The sequence below is a fragment of the Anas acuta genome, chromosome 1 (assembly GCF_963932015.1).
Source record: "Anas acuta chromosome 1, bAnaAcu1.1, whole genome shotgun sequence".
NCBI lineage: Eukaryota > Metazoa > Chordata > Aves > Anseriformes > Anatidae > Anas > Anas acuta.
The window spans coordinates 128,760,288-128,778,263 of NC_088979.1; the positions used below are offsets into that span (position 1 = coordinate 128,760,288).

Here is a 17,976-nt window from a genome sequence, read left to right on the forward strand (position 1 = left end):
CCCTTCCCTTCCCTTCCCTTCCCTTCCCTTCCCTTCCCTTCCCTTCCCTTCCCTTCCCTTCCCTTCCCTTCCCTTCCCTTCCCTTCCCTTCCCTTCCCTTCCCTTCCCTTCCCTTCCCTTCCCTTCCCTTCCCTTCCCTTCCCTTCCCTTCCCTTCCCTTCCCTTCCCTTCCCTTCCCTTCCCTTCCCTTCCCTTCCCTTCCCTTCCCTCTTCCATCATGACTTCACTCTCTCACTTCATCCAGCGTGGCTGTACCTCAAAATGCAAAACTTTTCACAAGATGGATAGCAGTGGAGCATCTGTAGGCTTGTTAAGTCAAACTCTGATAAATGAGCCGTACCCAGTGCGTACCTTGCAGACAGCATGCCAGAGTATTCGCTGACCTTAAGACTCAATCAGATCATGTAGGGAGAGTGTGGTTCTGAATGTGACTGCCTCTGACTTCGACAGCTGCGCTTACTGCATAAAGAAAAAGCTGTTAAGCCTGTGCCCTTTGCGCTCTCAGCTCTGTTTCTCTAAGAGGTTTATACATGATTCAAGAAAAATCTGCAACAGAATAGCTCCCCTCCCCCATGGCATACCAAACAAGAGGAGATGTTCTTTTATATTTGAGGTTGGTGGCAACATTTTTAAATGATTGCTGACATACAAATTTGTGAGCTCTATCGTTATGAAGTTGACGGCAAATAGATTTTTTGGAGGAAGAACTGTTGACTTGCATTGTGTATCTGAGATCCATTTGGAAGAGATACAAAGTCAATTTATTCCTGACGTTTTGTCTGCTCACAGGCTGCTTTGGAAATGAGAGCTAAGTTAAATCACTAAACCAAAGAATTTGGTAAAGCTAAGTGCCTGAAAAGTTCAGGTGCTTATTTGAAGCTTCTCCAGGCTTTCTGGATCTGCTGTGCCTGGGAAATGTTACCGAAAGCCACTTGCTTGTGATAGACTGACTCTGCCACATGGGATTTTCTTGCAAAAACCAAGAGGATAATCCATCTTGCACTGTTTCAGCAGTGATATATCTGGTTATAGACAGAGCACAAAAGTGATCCATAATGAAAGTGAATGTGAGGGGAAAGAAATTTAACCTAATGTTCCCTAAACTGTGCGAGCCTAGCCACTTGAGCAGATTAGCCTCATTTCTAAATCTCTCAAGAAAATCTTTGGAAAATGACTTAGGTGAATTTGAACTGTTCTTTGAATTGCAGATGCAGGGACATCACATTGAGGGGAGCGATTCTGTATTCATATTGTTCTCTTTTCTGTTTTCTTCTATAATACTACCCAGTGACATTATTAGGCTATACAGAATAGTTGTAAAGTCTCTGGTTGCCGTGTGAAATCTGAGAGTTTTTTTGTTTGTTGATCTTTTACAGTCTTCAGGAGTGAAACAGATCAACAAAACAGCAATCTTTCTTTCAGGAAGAAGCTCAAAAGACTTTTTTCAACTGGAGCCACTTTATTATAATTCAGCATCATGTCATTTTTGTAGCTTTGCAAAAGGCACAGTGCCTAACATTTTGAAATGTTAGTATTGCTTTCCTGAAAGATTTATTTTTAAACATATGATTGTCAGGAAGATAGAATGTTTATGAGTAATATACATAGGGAAAACAAAAACAGTTGGAAAATGGAACACCTTTGTATTTGTAAAGTCCAACAATGCAGAACGAAAAGAGGTATTTTGAAGAGAACATTGGAATTAATTGCCCTGGCATGTTGTTCTGGCAATGTCTGTAGACACCACTGCAGCCTGACAGATTAATTGGCAGCACGCACTAGCCTGTTGCAATCCAGGGTTCACAGATAGTTCTGAGTATGTGAATGACGGACGGGCTGTTAGGAGGGTTGGGCAAAACAGTCTGAACAGGAACACAAACCACTGCCTAAGTATCATGTTCAGTCCAGGCTGACCCTTTCCTGAGGCCTGAATAAGTTCAATTTAAAGTTCTTGGGTTTTTCCCCCTATGGTTGCTTCCTAAAATATCGCCTTTTAAAAAAGAAAAAGGGCAAAGTTACCCATGTCTCTGCACTTTGAGTTCAGGCTGGAAATAGAGTAAAACGATAAATATGTTGCACAAGAGCGTGTATCATCTAAACTTCCAGTCCAGTTTTGCAGTCCCAGGACACAGGGAGCTGAAGTATTCTTCAGATGTGCATCCAATTTTATCATGCTCAGCTAAACCAATCTTTTCAACACTATGAAGTTAGCTCATCACAAGCTAATAAGCATGTTTTAAAAAAGTCTTGGTAGAGTCTGCAACCATACTGCTTCCAAAAAAAATAGTATGATGTATTCTTAAATACCTGGCTCAGTAAACTGCTGTGAATTAATTGTTATCCAGCTTCCCCATCAACCTTCTACATTACCTACAACCTTTGCGGTTACAATAGTTAACGATTTTCCTGATCCAAATCCTGCCATCTTCCCCATATAGGACAAAACATCACTGGAGACCCTGACTCAGCAGCTGGCAGTAAAACAGAGTGAAGATGGGAAGTTTAGCCACGCGATGATGGATTTCAACATGAGTGGAGATTCTGATGGTCAGTACACATGGCTTATCCTTGTTTCTAGTTTTATGTGTACATATCTTTGGGATATGGGGGACAAGCCAAGTGTTTTGGAGGTCTCTGAGTAGTTAAAGGGGTTAGCAATAAGTGGCTATGGAACAAGGGAGGGAAAAATGATTCCTCATATGGTGTTTTAAGTCTGGAGGTGATTTTTAGCCTTCTCTTTTGTATGCTGTACATCTCAAGGCAGGACCAAAAATGTATTTCTGTGGTGAAAGTGAATAGAAGAAGCAAATAAATGTGGGATGCGATCATATGGTAAATCCATGAATTACAGACCTGATCATCAATGGATGGTGCACATTCTGCATCTGTGGGAATTTGTTTGGATTTGATGAAGCAGGCTTAATGTTCTTTTCTTTCTCTGCTGTTGCTTATGTTGTTATGAAGGGGTAAGCATAAAAACAGGCAGATGTGCAAGTGTTCAATTGTTAGTTAGAGATTTGCTTAAGAAGAAACACCTCATGTTGTCATACATCACACCATTGCCATCACCTTCTGTAAACAACAAAGGAAGAAAGTAAGAAGAAAATTTACATTGGTAAGTGTTGATTTTAGGTTACTAAGTAGTAAAAGATGTCTTAGGAAAGCTGTTCAATGTTTTATGTTAAAAAACAATGGGAACACTTCATCAAGTCTATACTATGTGATACTGAATCAATAGAATAACTAAAAATTAGGTCATTATACAATATACAGTATTTCCTACTGCTTCAAGTAAAAGAAACACCATTAACCTGTTGTGAACACTGACTCATTTAATGTGCAGCACCTGACTTAGGTTATTGATGGCAGAAGCAGCTGTATGATGAAACATAGTTGGGAATGCTTTTCTCTTTCTTTTTAGGAAGTGCAGGAGTTTCAGAATCTAGAATTTATCGGGAATCCAGAGGGCGTGGTAGTAATGAGCCCCATATCAAGCGCCCTATGAATGCATTCATGGTGTGGGCTAAAGATGAACGGAGGAAGATCCTTCAAGCCTTCCCTGACATGCACAACTCCAATATCAGCAAGATACTAGGTAAGATTGATAGAGCACTGTTCTTCCTGTAGCAAAACTCAGCACTTTTGGTGGAATAGAACTGAGCATCTGACACAACTGAATTACTGTCTCTAGACTCTCTACTTAGCTGCTTAATGACTGGACAAGGACAGCAGCTACACAAACTTCCACCATTCTGCCCAGTGCTATACATTAACCATAACCTGATGTGCTCTTGTGACTTTGTAATTACTCAGATTGTGGTGGTGGTTTGGGTGCAAAAATGTGAACTGAGTGGATAAAACTGGTTAGCTCATTTCATTAGGCTGTTGAACAAGCACAAAATGACTGCTATTGTGTATTTGTCCATGTATTTCATCTAACTAGATTCTATGGGGTAGCACACCACAGTATTTGATGTGTGCTTTAGCACTTTCTGTTCAAAGCAATGGCCACTGAGGAAAGATCCTAAAATACATTTTTATTTTATACACTAACAGTTTTAAATTATTTTTATTATGTTCCTGTTATATTAAATTTCCCTTCAGTGCATGATCTCTATCACAAGCTGCTTTTATTCTAAACATTCTGAAAAGAATTCTGAAATCAAAAAAGAAACATCAGAACTAATTTCCATATCCTTAACTCTTCACATCTCAAGCAGTTTTGTCATGAGCAACATCTACCAAATTTCATGCCATAGTTTTCCAACTTTTTACTGCTTGCTCAGATTCCCAGGACCACATGCTGTCCTGAGTTATTCCTCCATGGAATGCTGAACGATACAGAAGGTGAATAACTGAGGATTGTTGAGGCCACTGAATTACTCTTCTGCAGGAAATAAATAAATAAATAAATAAATAAATAAATAAAAGTGACCACGTCAGAAATGGTGCATTTTTACCAACACATACTGTGTTACAGAAACTAAACATCCATCATGCCAGTGGGTAAAAGCTTAAGCAGGGGCCCCACTTACCTGGGCTACAGGTTTGGCTAGCTTTACAAAGATGTAAGGCAATTACAATGGCACCATTAACCAGTTGCAGGGTTGGTAATATGCTGAGTTTAGTCTGGTCAGGGGTTCGAAGTTCATCCTGATTAGGGTGGTGTTATGAAAAGTTAGCAGGGGGCAAGTGGAAATGAAAAAAAATTGGTCAGAGGCAGAATGCATTGGCTGTGGATGGAAGACATGATGACATTAACCCATGATTAAAAGGGTGGTACAAGATGATTAGATTAGTTATGGGAGCAGGATTAGAAGGCTAAATAGGTTATGTTGCTGGTAAAATAACCATATACTGGTTAAAAGGCATTATACTGGTTACAGGTGTATGATGTGATTAGTCTGAGGACAGGGCAGTAATAGTTTTGGTCTGTTTCTAAATTGAGAGTGGTCCTGGTTAAACCTGTTTTTAAATAATCAGCTTCAAAAATCTACAAGATCGTTCTGAATGGCCCTTTTCATATAGAAAGTACAAAGAGAGCTTGATGTTTTCCCTCTTAACTGATTGTTTTGGATAACAACCTCCGACAGCACGCTGCTAATTCATTCTGCTTAAAACAGGCGCTTGAGCTGGGCTGACATTTTACGCAGTCTCTGGGGATCCTGGTTGACATTTTAAAGGGCTTCTAAGCATTTTATAATACCCTAAAATCTGGTTTTAATAAGCCATTCTGCTGAAATTGTTAACATAAGGAATCACCTTTTACTATTTGGCGCTAGATCAGGGAGATATGGGGACATCTTTTTCTGATTAGATATACAGTAGTTGGAGTAAAATGTGCAAATTCATTACAGATCCTGTTGAGGTGACAGACAGTATAGCTGACTCCAAACTCTTTACTGTTTTGCTGCCAGATATGGGGAAAAGCAAGGTTTAAAGCAGGAAGAGATGATGCTTCTATTTCTTTCCAGCATCACATTTGATTTTTTCTATTCCTTCTCTGCAAAAGAGAGGGATGCCCTGATGCCTTCTTTCCTGACAGGAACGTTGCAAAGGTCTCCCCTCAATTGCAAAAGGCCAGCCTTTTGAAGTCAGCAGGGAGCTCTCTGTTAACTGGCATAGGGTGAGCAGCCAGAAACTTACAGTTCAGCCTGTATTAGGGGCTCTTTATTAGAAATCCACAATTTTTCCTTACCATTTTTTAGCAGTGCTGCTGCACATTGAGGTCAGAGAGCTCATTGTCACTAAGAGTGGCTTAGATGGAGTTGTCACCCATCAAGGGTCATTTTTGTAGTAAAATGAGAGGAGATGCCCTTCCCAGCACTAGCATTCTCTAGGGATTATGTTTGACACTGTGGTATTATGTTTTGAGCATAAAAATTAGATACATGGATTTGTCACTAAATTCATCTGTGCATACGTTTGTCATCCATCTGTTCATTGCAACTTAAATTTGTGGATAATGATTTTTTTTAGTAAATTGTTAAAGAAGTGCTAAAGCGGGTCTGCTGGACCCTATCAATTTAATAATGCATTGTTTAGATATTTTTGTAAATATTTTAATTAATTTCACTGAGAAATTTGCATAAGGAGATTAAGAAAAGAAGGTAGACAGTACCTTCAGAAATTCTCTCACAGATGCATATGTGTGTGAATGCATGCGTATATGCATACCTATACATTATATATGTGCTTGTGTGTGTGCAAGTATTTTTTTAAACACAAATGCAGCCCGATGCAGATACCCAGATTGAAAGATACCAGTCCTGTGGACTAAAAATTAGGAAGTATTATAAAGAGCAGAAGATTCTCGACAGAGGCCTGGCTCAAAATCAGTGGTCAGCAGAGCTGTGAACCCCACTGAGAGCACACGTGTGTGCACCCGAGCACAAGTGCATGTGCATTGGTAGGTGCATGGCTGTCTGTAGCTGCCGGTGCTGGACTCAGATATCTGGCTGTCCTCATCGGCCCTGTACAAGCTTCACGTTGTCACAGTTCTAAACTGTCCTAGCTCGTGTTGGGGGCAGGAGCCACGTGTGGTGCTGCAATGTCTAGTAATTTCAGCATTTATTTTCTAATCACTTCAGCCAGCAGATCGGGGAGAGCTGCGTGAGAATCCTGCCTGTCATTATGTATGCATACAGGGAGGGGATGGGCTCATGTTTTTGTAGTCACGGAGAAAAGCCTTGCATACTTGACCCACTCAAAGCTTTCAAACACAGATGGTAAGCAGAAAGCTCACCAAAGAGTGTAAATCTTTCCTTAAAAAAAAAAAAAAATCAAGATTTTTCAATTACACCTTATTTGGGCTCGGGTTTACACTAGGCATAGGTACCCATGTCTGCATGCATGTGTTTATTGACATAAAAAATAATCGCAGATAAAGGTATTGCAAATATTTTTTGTCCAAACACAAGCGATTTTCAACCAGTTTTAGTATGCTGATTATTGATACTCACTCTTAACGTAGCCTGCCTGCACATGCAAATGTCAGGATCGGAATAGTATGTTCTTCAGAATTTCCAAATTTCATATTTAAGACCAGTTAGAGAACTGCTTAGATTTTGTATGTTAGTAAGAAAATAAATGAAAATGCTAAAATGTAAAAAAAAAATAGGAGATTTATCGTCAGAAAATGTGCCCATTTTCAAAATTTATTTTGACAGCACTGTTTGTTTAATTATTTATGATAGTTCAAAACATACTAGTAAATTATATTTAGTGTATTTTGCAAAAACAATAAAGTCATAGTAAGAGTAGGTATCACTGCAGAAGGCAGCTATTAAAAATTTGCTGGGAAGAGAGGTGAGACTGCCAGGATTTTTGTTGCATTGAGTTTGCAGCTTAGGAAGGAAAAACATAACAAATGACATTTATGTATAAATATTGTATGTGTAACTCCATGTACAAATATTATGTATCAAAATTTCAGTTTTTATGGCCCTGATCCTGCAAAGACTTGTGTTTGCCTAACTGCATCCACTGTTTACAGATCTTTTCAGATGAGGGGGTAGGAATCTGCCTGTTTAGGTCTTCCTGTAGGATTGCAGCAACATAAGACAGTGGAAGAGGAATTGTGCTGAGACAGAATATTTTCATGAAAAGTTTGCAAAAACTGATTTCAATTTCTACCTTTCTGTGTGTTGCTCTCAGAACATACGTGACTATTACTCAGTCCCTGAGCTGCAGGTCCCTTCACAGCATGTAAAACAAATGTCAAGATTTGTTTAAAGTCGGTGAGGTTTTCAGCTTTGCTATTCGTAAATAAAAACTGTTTCATCAGTAGGAAATGGGGCTGGGGTGTTTTTTTAAGCCACCAGGACTTTTTTAAGCCACTGTTTGTGGTTAGAGGACTCTAGATTTAGACTAAATTTCATTATTTTCTTCATACACTAAAAAGCCGATGTGCTGTTGTCTAAGAGGTAGAATTTGGAAGTAGACCTACATCTTCCTGTGAGAGCTGTATAAGCTTTATCCTGAATTTTTGACATCATTCAACAGAAGCCCTATCTATGTTTCCATCTTGTACACTAAGCCAGCATTAGTAGGTGTTCAGTGTCTTGGCAGTCTCCACATGTTTATCACTATGTCATTTAGCCTGAAATCTTGGAGGCACTACAAGTGGGAAGTTGGTGTCACCTTTTCTAGTCACTCCCTCTGCCAGAAAAAACATGGGATAATTTCCCTGCAGGAGACAAAGCTGCTGACCACAATTCTGTAGGCAGAGTTTTGCTACCCTGTCTTAACACAGAGCCATGTCAGGGATGCTTGTGCTGAGCTACCAAGTCTGTTTGGCGTATGAAGCACCACGCAGGAGTTTCAGATCAAATCTTAGAAACAATCCATTCATGCTGATATGATGCTACGCTTAAGCTAATAACAATTAGCAGAAGCATTGAACTGTCTCCCATTCCAGAACTAGCTGGAGGATTTCTCCATCTTATAAGTGAAAAAAAATGATGTTTTTGACTCCACAGTAATGTTTGCTATAAAAAGGTTGTCCATTGTTGCACCACTGAATAAGGACAGCATGATTTCCAATCACTTGTCTGTCATTGTGAGGCAAAATTGGGTAACCCATAGCACCAGAAGCCCAAACTGCAGCTTGGACCAAAGATTCAAAGAGCACTGGGGAAAATGGTGTCAATAATCAGAAGGGGCTTTTCTGGAGGGAAGCAAACTATTTTCTTGTCCAGGAAGGGATAACTCTGTGGTGAAAGTCTTGGGTACACAGTGAGCTAAGACCAGCCTGAGTAATAGCATGAGCTAAGTACAGCATGAATAACCATAAAAAATGAAGACAAAGAGGAAGTCAAGTGTGACATATGATATTATGAGCCAATTAAATTGAGAAACTGTTCAAACTTTTTTTTTTTTTTTTCCCATTGGGAAAATGGACTATTTTCCAATAAAGTTTTCCTTCTAGGCCACATGTTTCACGGCTTGGACCATTCCTGTTCTTTTGAAATATATCATACCCTGAAGCATTTATATAGTCCATGGAAAAATAAAATAGGATAACTAACTCAAGAAACTTTTCTTTCTGCTTCCATGCTATATCCTTTAAACAATACTGGTTTATAAATTTCAGGAGGTATTCGAAAAAAAAAAAAAAAAACAACACAAAAAACAAGTCTTTATTTCCCTAGTTCAAATATCCACATTAGCATAGGAAGAATGTCAGAAACCAGCCTGCCAGCAATCAAGCTATACTGCAGCTCCATGGAGAGGTGTGCCGGTATCCCAGTGCTCTTCCCTTCATGACACATACTAAATTCTTTGTTAAGTTGGAGCTGGCAGTGCTCACCAGGACTTGGTCTTGGAGTTAACACCCCACTGAGACATATGGGATAACTTACAGCTGTTAGAGTCATTGCTTCAGGATCTTTGCAGGCTCCTGTACCCAGCAGCATACCATCTATGATCAATTCATGTTCTGCTTTTCATGTACGTGGCAACTAGAAAGATAAATTATTTATAATGAGAGACTAAGCTGTAGACGTGCATATCCAGAGTTTATTCCTGATCCAGCTATGGTGAAACACAGCAATCGGATCGCAGCAACTGGGATTACTGCCTCATCTAGAAGAGGAGGTGAAAACAAGACCATGGTCAAAGGAAGGTCTCAGCAGAGTAGGCTTGATGTACCTGAGGGTTCTCTGACTGTTCCACTAAACTACACAGCCTAGCTTTCTCAAAAGTGTCAGGGTCTGCTCATTATCAGGATGTTATTCTTATTGATCATCTGAAAAACATCATCATCTAGAAAAGTTTCAGTAAAATAGTGAGTGAAAGCTTTGAGTACCATCTCTGTCTGCCTCATGGCCATACTCAAGAGGTTTACCAGTGAAATGCAAACAAGACCTGACCCTTGTCTAGAAGCTATGACAGATTCCCAGCCCAAAGCGATATGACTGTCAGTATCTTGTTCCAAGTGACCTACTTGCTTCTCTGGCTTTTAGTGCTTGTGGATGAGTAGAACCTCATTTCTTGTTCTTTCTTTCTTTTTTTTTTTTTTTTGTATGTGTGTGTGTGACAGGATCTCGCTGGAAAGCTATGACAAACCTAGAGAAGCAGCCATACTATGAGGAACAGGCCCGACTCAGCAAACAGCACCTGGAGAAATACCCAGACTACAAATACAAGCCAAGGCCGAAGCGTACCTGCCTTGTAGATGGCAAAAAATTACGCATTGGCGAGTACAAGGCTATAATGCGCAACAGACGCCAGGAGATGAGGCAGTATTTTAATGTTGGGTATGGGACCTTTAAAAACTAACACTCATTTCAGCAAATATATATACATATATTTCAGGGAGAATTCTTAATTCACTGTGGTAAATGTTATATTTTATTGGCAAGAACATTATATATTGCTAACGGAATGTGAAGCTTATACTTTAAAACAATGTGTTCCAGGAGGAAGTTAGGCAGCTAGGGATTTTTTGTTGGCTCTGCTATATGTTCATCTTGCAGTTTCAGCCAACTGTCTCCTTTCCACTCTGATCATGCAAAAGAAGAAAAAAAAAAAACCTTAAGATTTTCCAATGAAATCTAAGTCTTATAAGTTTTATAAGCACTACTTTATTATTGGACCTCAGACAGTGTATCTGAATGGATCTATGGTAGTGTCTATTAGTTCAAAAGCCAAAAATACTAGTTTGAATTCAGTATGATCTATTGCAAGTGATCTGTAAAAGGAATGCTGAACATATTGAACTTGAGCTGGAATATGGACTTGAATATCAGGCATGAAGTTATCTCCATTGTTCATCACGATGGCATTTGTCATATTAGGGAGTGTCTTCCAATTCGCTAAGCTAAATGCTTTGTGTTGAGTATAAATTTGAAGACTGGTTCAAGTAAACTCTTAATAGATCAGCTTGATATGATTAAACTAAAATCTGCCTGGAAAACTCACATGTCTTTTCTCTCTGGAAATTCTACTTGGTTTTGATTACTGTAGATTGAAAGGATCAGAAGTAATCAAATATTCTGCAGTATTTATGTATTCACTCCAGAAAATTAAAGTCCACGTATTGGTCTAAAAAAAAAAAAAAAAAAAAAAAGCAAAAATGGCAACAGAATCAAGCATCAGAAATAATGGAATTTGTGTTCTGTTTCATCTCAGGCTGAATTTGGAATCACTTTAATATGAACTGAACTGAGCTGCACATCTCTTTAGTTAACAGCTAGAAGTAGCAATAAAGGAGAGAATATCTGTCCAGCAACTGTTAAGTGTCATCAGACTGTGTTTTAAACAGCTACAGTGTGCATTGTTATAATAAGCTGCTCAAGCAGAGAAATTTGAGCTGCTTAACCCTGTGGCGCTGGCAGGTCCAGTGATCCCAATGGTAAGCACTGAAACAAACACAGGGAAGTCAGCCAACATTTGGCATCAAGAGATTAAAAAAAGAGGAGGGGGGCCTTCTGGAAAAAGAATAGGTGGCAACAGAGCCCCCAAAACACTGCTTATCTGGTTAACATGCATGCTTCATCATGGGAAAAAAATTAACCTTGTAACGCTCTGCATATTATTTAGCTTTCCAAACAAGGCTGACATTGAAATCAAGACATTTCTGGAGATAATTTGCACAGGGGCATCAGAGCACAGAACCTGGGGTGAAATCTTCATAGAAGTTACTGACAAAGTGGCCAGTGACAGCAGTGGGGTCAGTGTTTGATGCTGGGAGTCCCAGCACTGCAGTTGCATTCCTGGTTTTGGTTCCCCATCTGCTGCATCACCCTGCACGGATCATATAGGGCTAAAATTCCAAACACAAATGCAGCTCCTGCTCAGGCACCAAATTAAATGATGGGGTTTTCTAAGAGCTCCCGTTGTGCCGGCTGCCTGGACATACGGAAAACCTGCCTGAAAGCCTCAGAGTGGGAAGGATTGGGCATTTTTTGCAACTCTTGTACTTGATGCTTTTAGGTCTTACTGTCCTCATCTTTAATGGTGATATGGCAAGCTCACCTCATCCTCTGGAGTGGACATCCTATAGAAGTGGAAAAATACTATTCTTAAATTATTTAATATTTGGAAAGCACTCTGAAAAGCACCATTTAAGTGCAAAGTATTCCTATTGTTAAATATTAAAAGCAATTTAAGTGTTCTGAATCTTGTTACGGAAATGCTGACTCCAGAAAAACAAAGCCTTCCTATTGAATTAAGAATAAAATGCAAATTAGACCTGCTCCCTACTTTAAGAGCCACATCTTCAGCTGAGACAACTTATACTTTTTTCAGAAAGAAGGAAATAATGATTGTACTGACAGTGGCCTCGCTTGAATGGCAGGCAGGAAGTATCTGAAAATGCAGCTAGCAATTCCAAACGAATGTAAAGCTCTTTGGCAGAGGAAGGTCTTTCAGGATCACTGTACTGTGCAGGGCTTACTGTACAGTCAGGGCACAGCCAGGCAGGGGAACAGGGGAGGGTTTCATTCTTAATTACGAATGTTCATCTCAAGAGACTCTGCCCTGTCTCCTGTGGCAAGGCTTTTCAGTGCAGATGGACACACCGCTGATGACATTACAATGTGCAGCATGTACTGAAGAGTATTACTGCAATGGAATTACTTCATGCAGCAAGGAAACAAAAGGAGCATGAATTTTAAACCTCTAGGCTTGTTGGGACCCTGAAGCTTCTCAGGGAAATAAACACTGGTATAACGCAGCTAGTGTTCTTGATGCAAAGGGAATTTCTATGGCTTGGAATAATTCGTCTTTCATTACTGCAGACAGGTTTCCAAGGCTTAGACGCTGTATAAAGGCATCCTATAGAGGATTTTCTGAAATGCTCATGTAGCTTGCTTGCTTTTTATTTATGTTTAAATAATACATGCTTCCGTTTTAAGTCTGGCTTTTCCCAATTTTGATCCACCCTGCTTCAAAGGTTCTGCTTTTCACAAGTGCCACTCACTGTGGAAACTATCACCTTCCAGTGGGAGGCCTGTAGTGATCATCCTGTAAGCCCATGTTGGCCCCAGAAAACCCACTGTTCCTCTCCCTAACAATGGCGAGGTCTCTGAATGAGCGTGGAGCAAACACTGCCTCATCAGTGAGAACTGTCAGGCTTTCTCCTGATCCGCTGGTGTTTTCCTACAGCATCTCCCCTTTCCTGTGCAAACTACCTAGCCCTCACTTCATTTTTCCTGTTGGCAATGTGTTACTTTTATTTCTAGTCCTGTCAGTGTCTTACTATGATGAGCTAAGAGGAGGATTTTCAGAATACAAGTTTTCATTAAGTTGGGCCACAATTGAAAGGGTGCTTGCTTTTGTCTGGCAGCTTAGGGGACACAGTTGTCTCAGTGAAGTTGCATCATAGGTAGGCAAGCTGAAGTTGTGTAGTTCAGGTACAGCTACAGATGTTTACAAAAGTTGGGTTTCTTTAGCAGTGAAGTTGGTTCGGGTTTGCTGTTCATTTCAAGAGCATCAGTCGCTGAATCTGGAATACTGATAGAAGGGGTCTTGCATGGGCCAACCAGGAACTCCCTCTGCATCCCCAAGAGCATGTGCTATGGGCTTACTATCATACTTAACGACCCTCTGTTCCTTTCCAGTATTCCAATGTTCTTTTACTTTTTCTCCATGGCAGGCAACAAGCACAGATTCCCATTGCCACCGCAGGCGTAGTTTACCCAGGAGCCATTGCCATGGCAGGAATGCCTTCCCCACACCTGCCCTCCGAGCACTCGAGCGTCTCAAGCAGCCCGGAGCCCGGGATGCCCGTCATCCAGAGCACTTATGGCATCAAAGGTGAGGAGCCTCACATCAAGGAAGAGATGCAGACCGAGGACGTCAATGGAGAAATCTACGATGAGTATGATGAGGAAGAGGATGACCCCGATGTTGACTATGGCAGTGACAGTGAAAATCACATCGCGGGGCAAGCCAACTGATCAGGGTCCAAATATCATGTGACCTACAGGACTTCAAGGAGAAAAGAAAAAATAAATAATGCCCCATCTGGTTTATCCTTGCCAGTGGCCAAGCACATTAACTTTCTCATACACTGACTGTTACTTTAACTGTTAGTCTTAACTAGTTGGGACATCAGCTGACTAATAGACATCAGCCTGCATCAGAAGAAAAAAGGCTCAGAAGAAAGGAAACAAAGACAACGACGACAACAACAACAGAATGATATAAGCTATGGGTAAAATAATGCCAGTAATTCAGCTGCTATACCCAAGCACTGAAGTCTTACCCGTCGACCTTTTATTATTATTATTTTTTTTTTCAAATAAACTTTATGGCTGTTTGTTCTACAATGTTCTAGAAATTCTCACTCAGGTACACAGTGCCAACAAGTGGCTTGTGAATGTGTTTTGTTGTTTTGTGCTACAGTTTAAAGAGAAATAATTTTTTTTTTTGGTAATGCACCTGACAGGAAAGAAAAAAAGACAAAATTCCTTTTCCCCTTCTGTCTCCTCCTCCTCCTCCCTGGCATGTCTGGGTCAGAAGCGTGTGTGTGTGTGTGAGTGTACGGGCATGCGTGGCTGGCAAGGAAGGAAGTGGGGAGCCTGTTTCTGTTAACCCCAACAAGCAATTATTTCCTTTCAAGAGAGGACTTCTCTTCATCAGTTGCACACCATACTGAGTCTTTGAGCAAGTGCCAAATTTGTACTACAGCGCTGAACTAGTCCAATTGCTTTTTTTTGGTTGATCTCTGTTTTTGTTTTTCTTGGTTTCCGTTTGCTTCCTGCTCTGTCTCAAGTTAGGACAGTGTTGTATCTTAGACAATCCCTTGAAGAACCTGATATACCAGCAGCTGGTGAGATTAGACATATATTTTTGGTTTTGGTTTTGGTTTTCAAAGGAAACTGTAGGTGCCATTCTCAGGTGAAAAAAGAAAGAGAGAGAGAGAGAGAGAGATAAGAAATTTAGAGAAAAAATATTTTATGATCTTGGATTTTCATGTGTGCGTGTTTATGGTACTAATAAGAATAATATTGGACTATTGTGAGTAAAAAGCATGTTCCAGAATGAAATCCCGCACCCTCCAAAGGACTTGGTCTGTAAGGAGCCTTCCATTTACACTTCAAGTGGCAGCATATAGAACATAAAAAAGGATTGTCCAAAACAGGATTCGTTCAGCACAGGACAGGCAGCTGGAAATGTTAATTCGTTGCTGAGCATAATTAGGTTACCGTGATGTCCAGTTTTAATGAACTTGTACCTACAGGGTTATTGAGCACTGATCTCCAATTCAAAAGGCAGTTGTGTTTATTTTTTAACTGGCATTTTTTCTCCTTTGCACTTGCAGAAATCCATTTTTATCAGTAGGATGTTTGTGTAGGAAGACTAATAGATATGAAGAACTTTTCATATTCAGAAAAGGCATGTAAGAACCCCAGCTTTTGCAGTGCTAAGTTTCCCTCGCTGCTGCCTCTCACAAGTAGAGAAGTTTTCTCCTGGGCTGTAATACTTCCAGTGTTGTTCTAGAGCCCTTAGAGACATTGCTTGTGCAGCTTTGCCTTCCTTGGGTAACAGTAATTGGATGAGGGAGGCAGATTTGCACAAGCGTAATGCCAAGCAGAAGTTAGTTAGCCTACCGTAATCTCAATAAGGTAACTGAATGTTACACTTTATTTCAGAAAAAGAATATAAATACAAGTGAATCATGGAGTCTCCTTTCATTTCCTCACTCTAGATATTCCTCTAGAAAGAAAGGACCCAGGTTCATGTAGCAAGACAGAAGCATTAGTTCTAAACCAACCAACCAACCAAAACAACTACCTCTCATTTCAAGCAGTAGCTGTCCAGTAGATCCTCTCTGCCTTGAGAAGGAAAGTCTTGAGATCGTACAGAGAAAAAAAGCCTTCCTCTGAATCAGTTTTCTAATTGATGATGCCACTTTTGTGTGGCTCACTGGAAGATCCCTGCTCCTAGAGAGACTCATTGCAAGCATTCACTTTAACTTGTGAAAATAGCCCTGTGTATCTTTGTGCCAGACAGATCCCAGCCCAAAGGTTCACCAGGAACATGGTCTTCAGTACTTGGCAACACTGATTTTACTAATGGTTCCTTAATCAGGCAAATTTAGACCTCAGAGTAATCAGCCATTTAAATCTAGGTGCCAGGTGGAAAGGGCAGGTAGCAGGAGGGGCTGGGAAGGAGGACGTGGGGTCTTCCTTTGCCTGCTGGAATACCACTTGAAGTGTAACTTGACCTCTGCAGACCCTGTGCAAAGCAAACAAGCAAATGCCATTGAAGAGTTAGGACAGTACTCTGGCGAGCGGTTTGGACGTGTGATAGTTTTACCCTGCAACATCTGTTTTATTTTTCTCCTTGTTTTCCCTTTTTGATGTCCACCTCTGCCTCACAAAAATTCTTTTCTATTTTCTCTCTCTCAGAAGATTTGCTCTGAAGTTACGCTTGGAGTAGCTGATCATATCCTCCATGTCAGAGAGGGTTCTTTTTGTTTGTATTTTATGACTGTGTTTTTTCATTTTGCTTTTTTTTTTTTTTTTTTTTTGTTCAGTTGAACTGCCTCTTCTTGCTAGTGTTGTAATGGTAATTATAATAATAATAATAATGGTCAGCTGTTCCCAGATTAGTAAATTATGTATAATTTATTTTATTCCCTCCTTCCTTTTTTAACTTTATTTTATTCTGTTCTAATTTGGCAGTGCAGCAAACGAAGCTGTTAGGCTATTTAAAATGGATACCCCTCCCCACCTTGCCTTTTTATATATATATAAATATATATATATATACATATGAAAACAAATTGCTTCTTCTTTTGCTCACACCATTCCTCTTTCTGTTATTTTAATTTTGGCCCCAGCCATGTCAACTTCTAATGTTTATTATGATGGAGTGAATTAATGGGAGTGTTGTTTTCAATCTTAATTAACTTATGCTCTCTCATCACTCATTTTAGTTATTTAATTACACCAGTCTTCTAGAGCCAATTTTTTTTGAAGCACTCTGTTTGGATAAGAAGGAAAAAAAATAGTCAATTGTTTTTATATCATTATTATGTACAATGTGAAAACAGATATTTGCTCCTTTTTTTTTCTTTTCTTTTTAACTTTTAAATTTGTTCCCTGTCTTTGTGAACAAATTACTTCTGACTCTTGTGGGTTCACCTCACATTTGCTGTATGCTTGATTTCCACCATGTTATAGAGACTCTCTGGTTTAATTGTGTAATGTTGGGCTACCAGAATACTTTGTTTTAGCTCCAGGTAGGTGCCACTGCAGCAGGCATGATTGGAGCAAGTCTTGGACGTGTAAGCTGGAAAGCCAGCCTCGGTGAAGTCGATGGAGAAAAGGCTCCTTGACTTCAACGGGACCGAATTTCAGCCCTGTACTACGTCAGTGCTGCAGGAGATGCTCTCGAGGTGGCCCCGTCCCAGTCGGCAGGGTCCGTCCCATGCCAGAGGGCGGCAGGACTGAGCTCTGCCCTCGTCACTTACTGCGTTTGCCTGAGCTAAGGCTCTGATGAACGCTGTTTGTTACCTGCACGTTTCCATCTGAGAGACTGTGCTAGAGCCTAGGGTTTGCTCAGGGTGTTGGAATGGGTAGCTGTAGCAAACTATCTGCCTCCTGCATCTGGATGCTGAAACTGATGCAGCAATGATGAAATAGGAAAAAAAAAAAAAAAAAAAAAAAAAAAAAAAAAGGAAAAAAGAAAAAATAAAAAAAGGCTGTAGAGTCCCAAACCAGCAAAATACTTGTGACTGTGCTAAGGTTTTGCTGGATCAAAGCAAGAGCACCCATAAATCCTTTGGCAGTAGAAGATCAGGTTTGAAGACGAGGCCCTGTTTGTCCCTCTTTCATTTATCAGAAAAATGAAACAAAACCAAACAGATTTACAAAAAAAAAAAAAAGATCTTGTCTTTTTTTTTTTTTTTTTTTTTTTTTTTTTTTTTTTTCCCCTGGGCTCTCTGCCCTAGATCATGTAGGCAAACCAGGTTAGAAGAGATTAGGATTGTATTAACCTACAAGCGCATGGAGGCCCTAC

General features: G+C 40.0%; 1 protein-coding gene across 21 annotated transcripts in view; it reads left to right on the forward strand.

Annotated features, from left to right (window-relative positions):
* Positions 1–17,583, forward strand: part of SOX5 (SRY-box transcription factor 5) — a 644,424-nt gene extending 626,841 nt beyond the window's left edge. For all 21 annotated transcript variants that reach the window (XM_068655012.1, XM_068655050.1, XM_068655039.1 and 18 more), the window contains 4 exons: positions 2,439–2,547; positions 3,422–3,595; positions 10,043–10,259; positions 13,601–17,583. In XM_068655012.1, the coding sequence (XP_068511113.1) occupies positions 2,439–2,547; positions 3,422–3,595; positions 10,043–10,259; positions 13,601–13,904 (804 nt within the window). In that variant the 3' untranslated portion in view covers positions 13,905–17,583. The remainder of the gene's footprint in view (positions 1–2,438; positions 2,548–3,421; positions 3,596–10,042; positions 10,260–13,600) is intronic.
* The last annotated feature ends 393 nt before the right edge of the window (positions 17,584–17,976 follow it).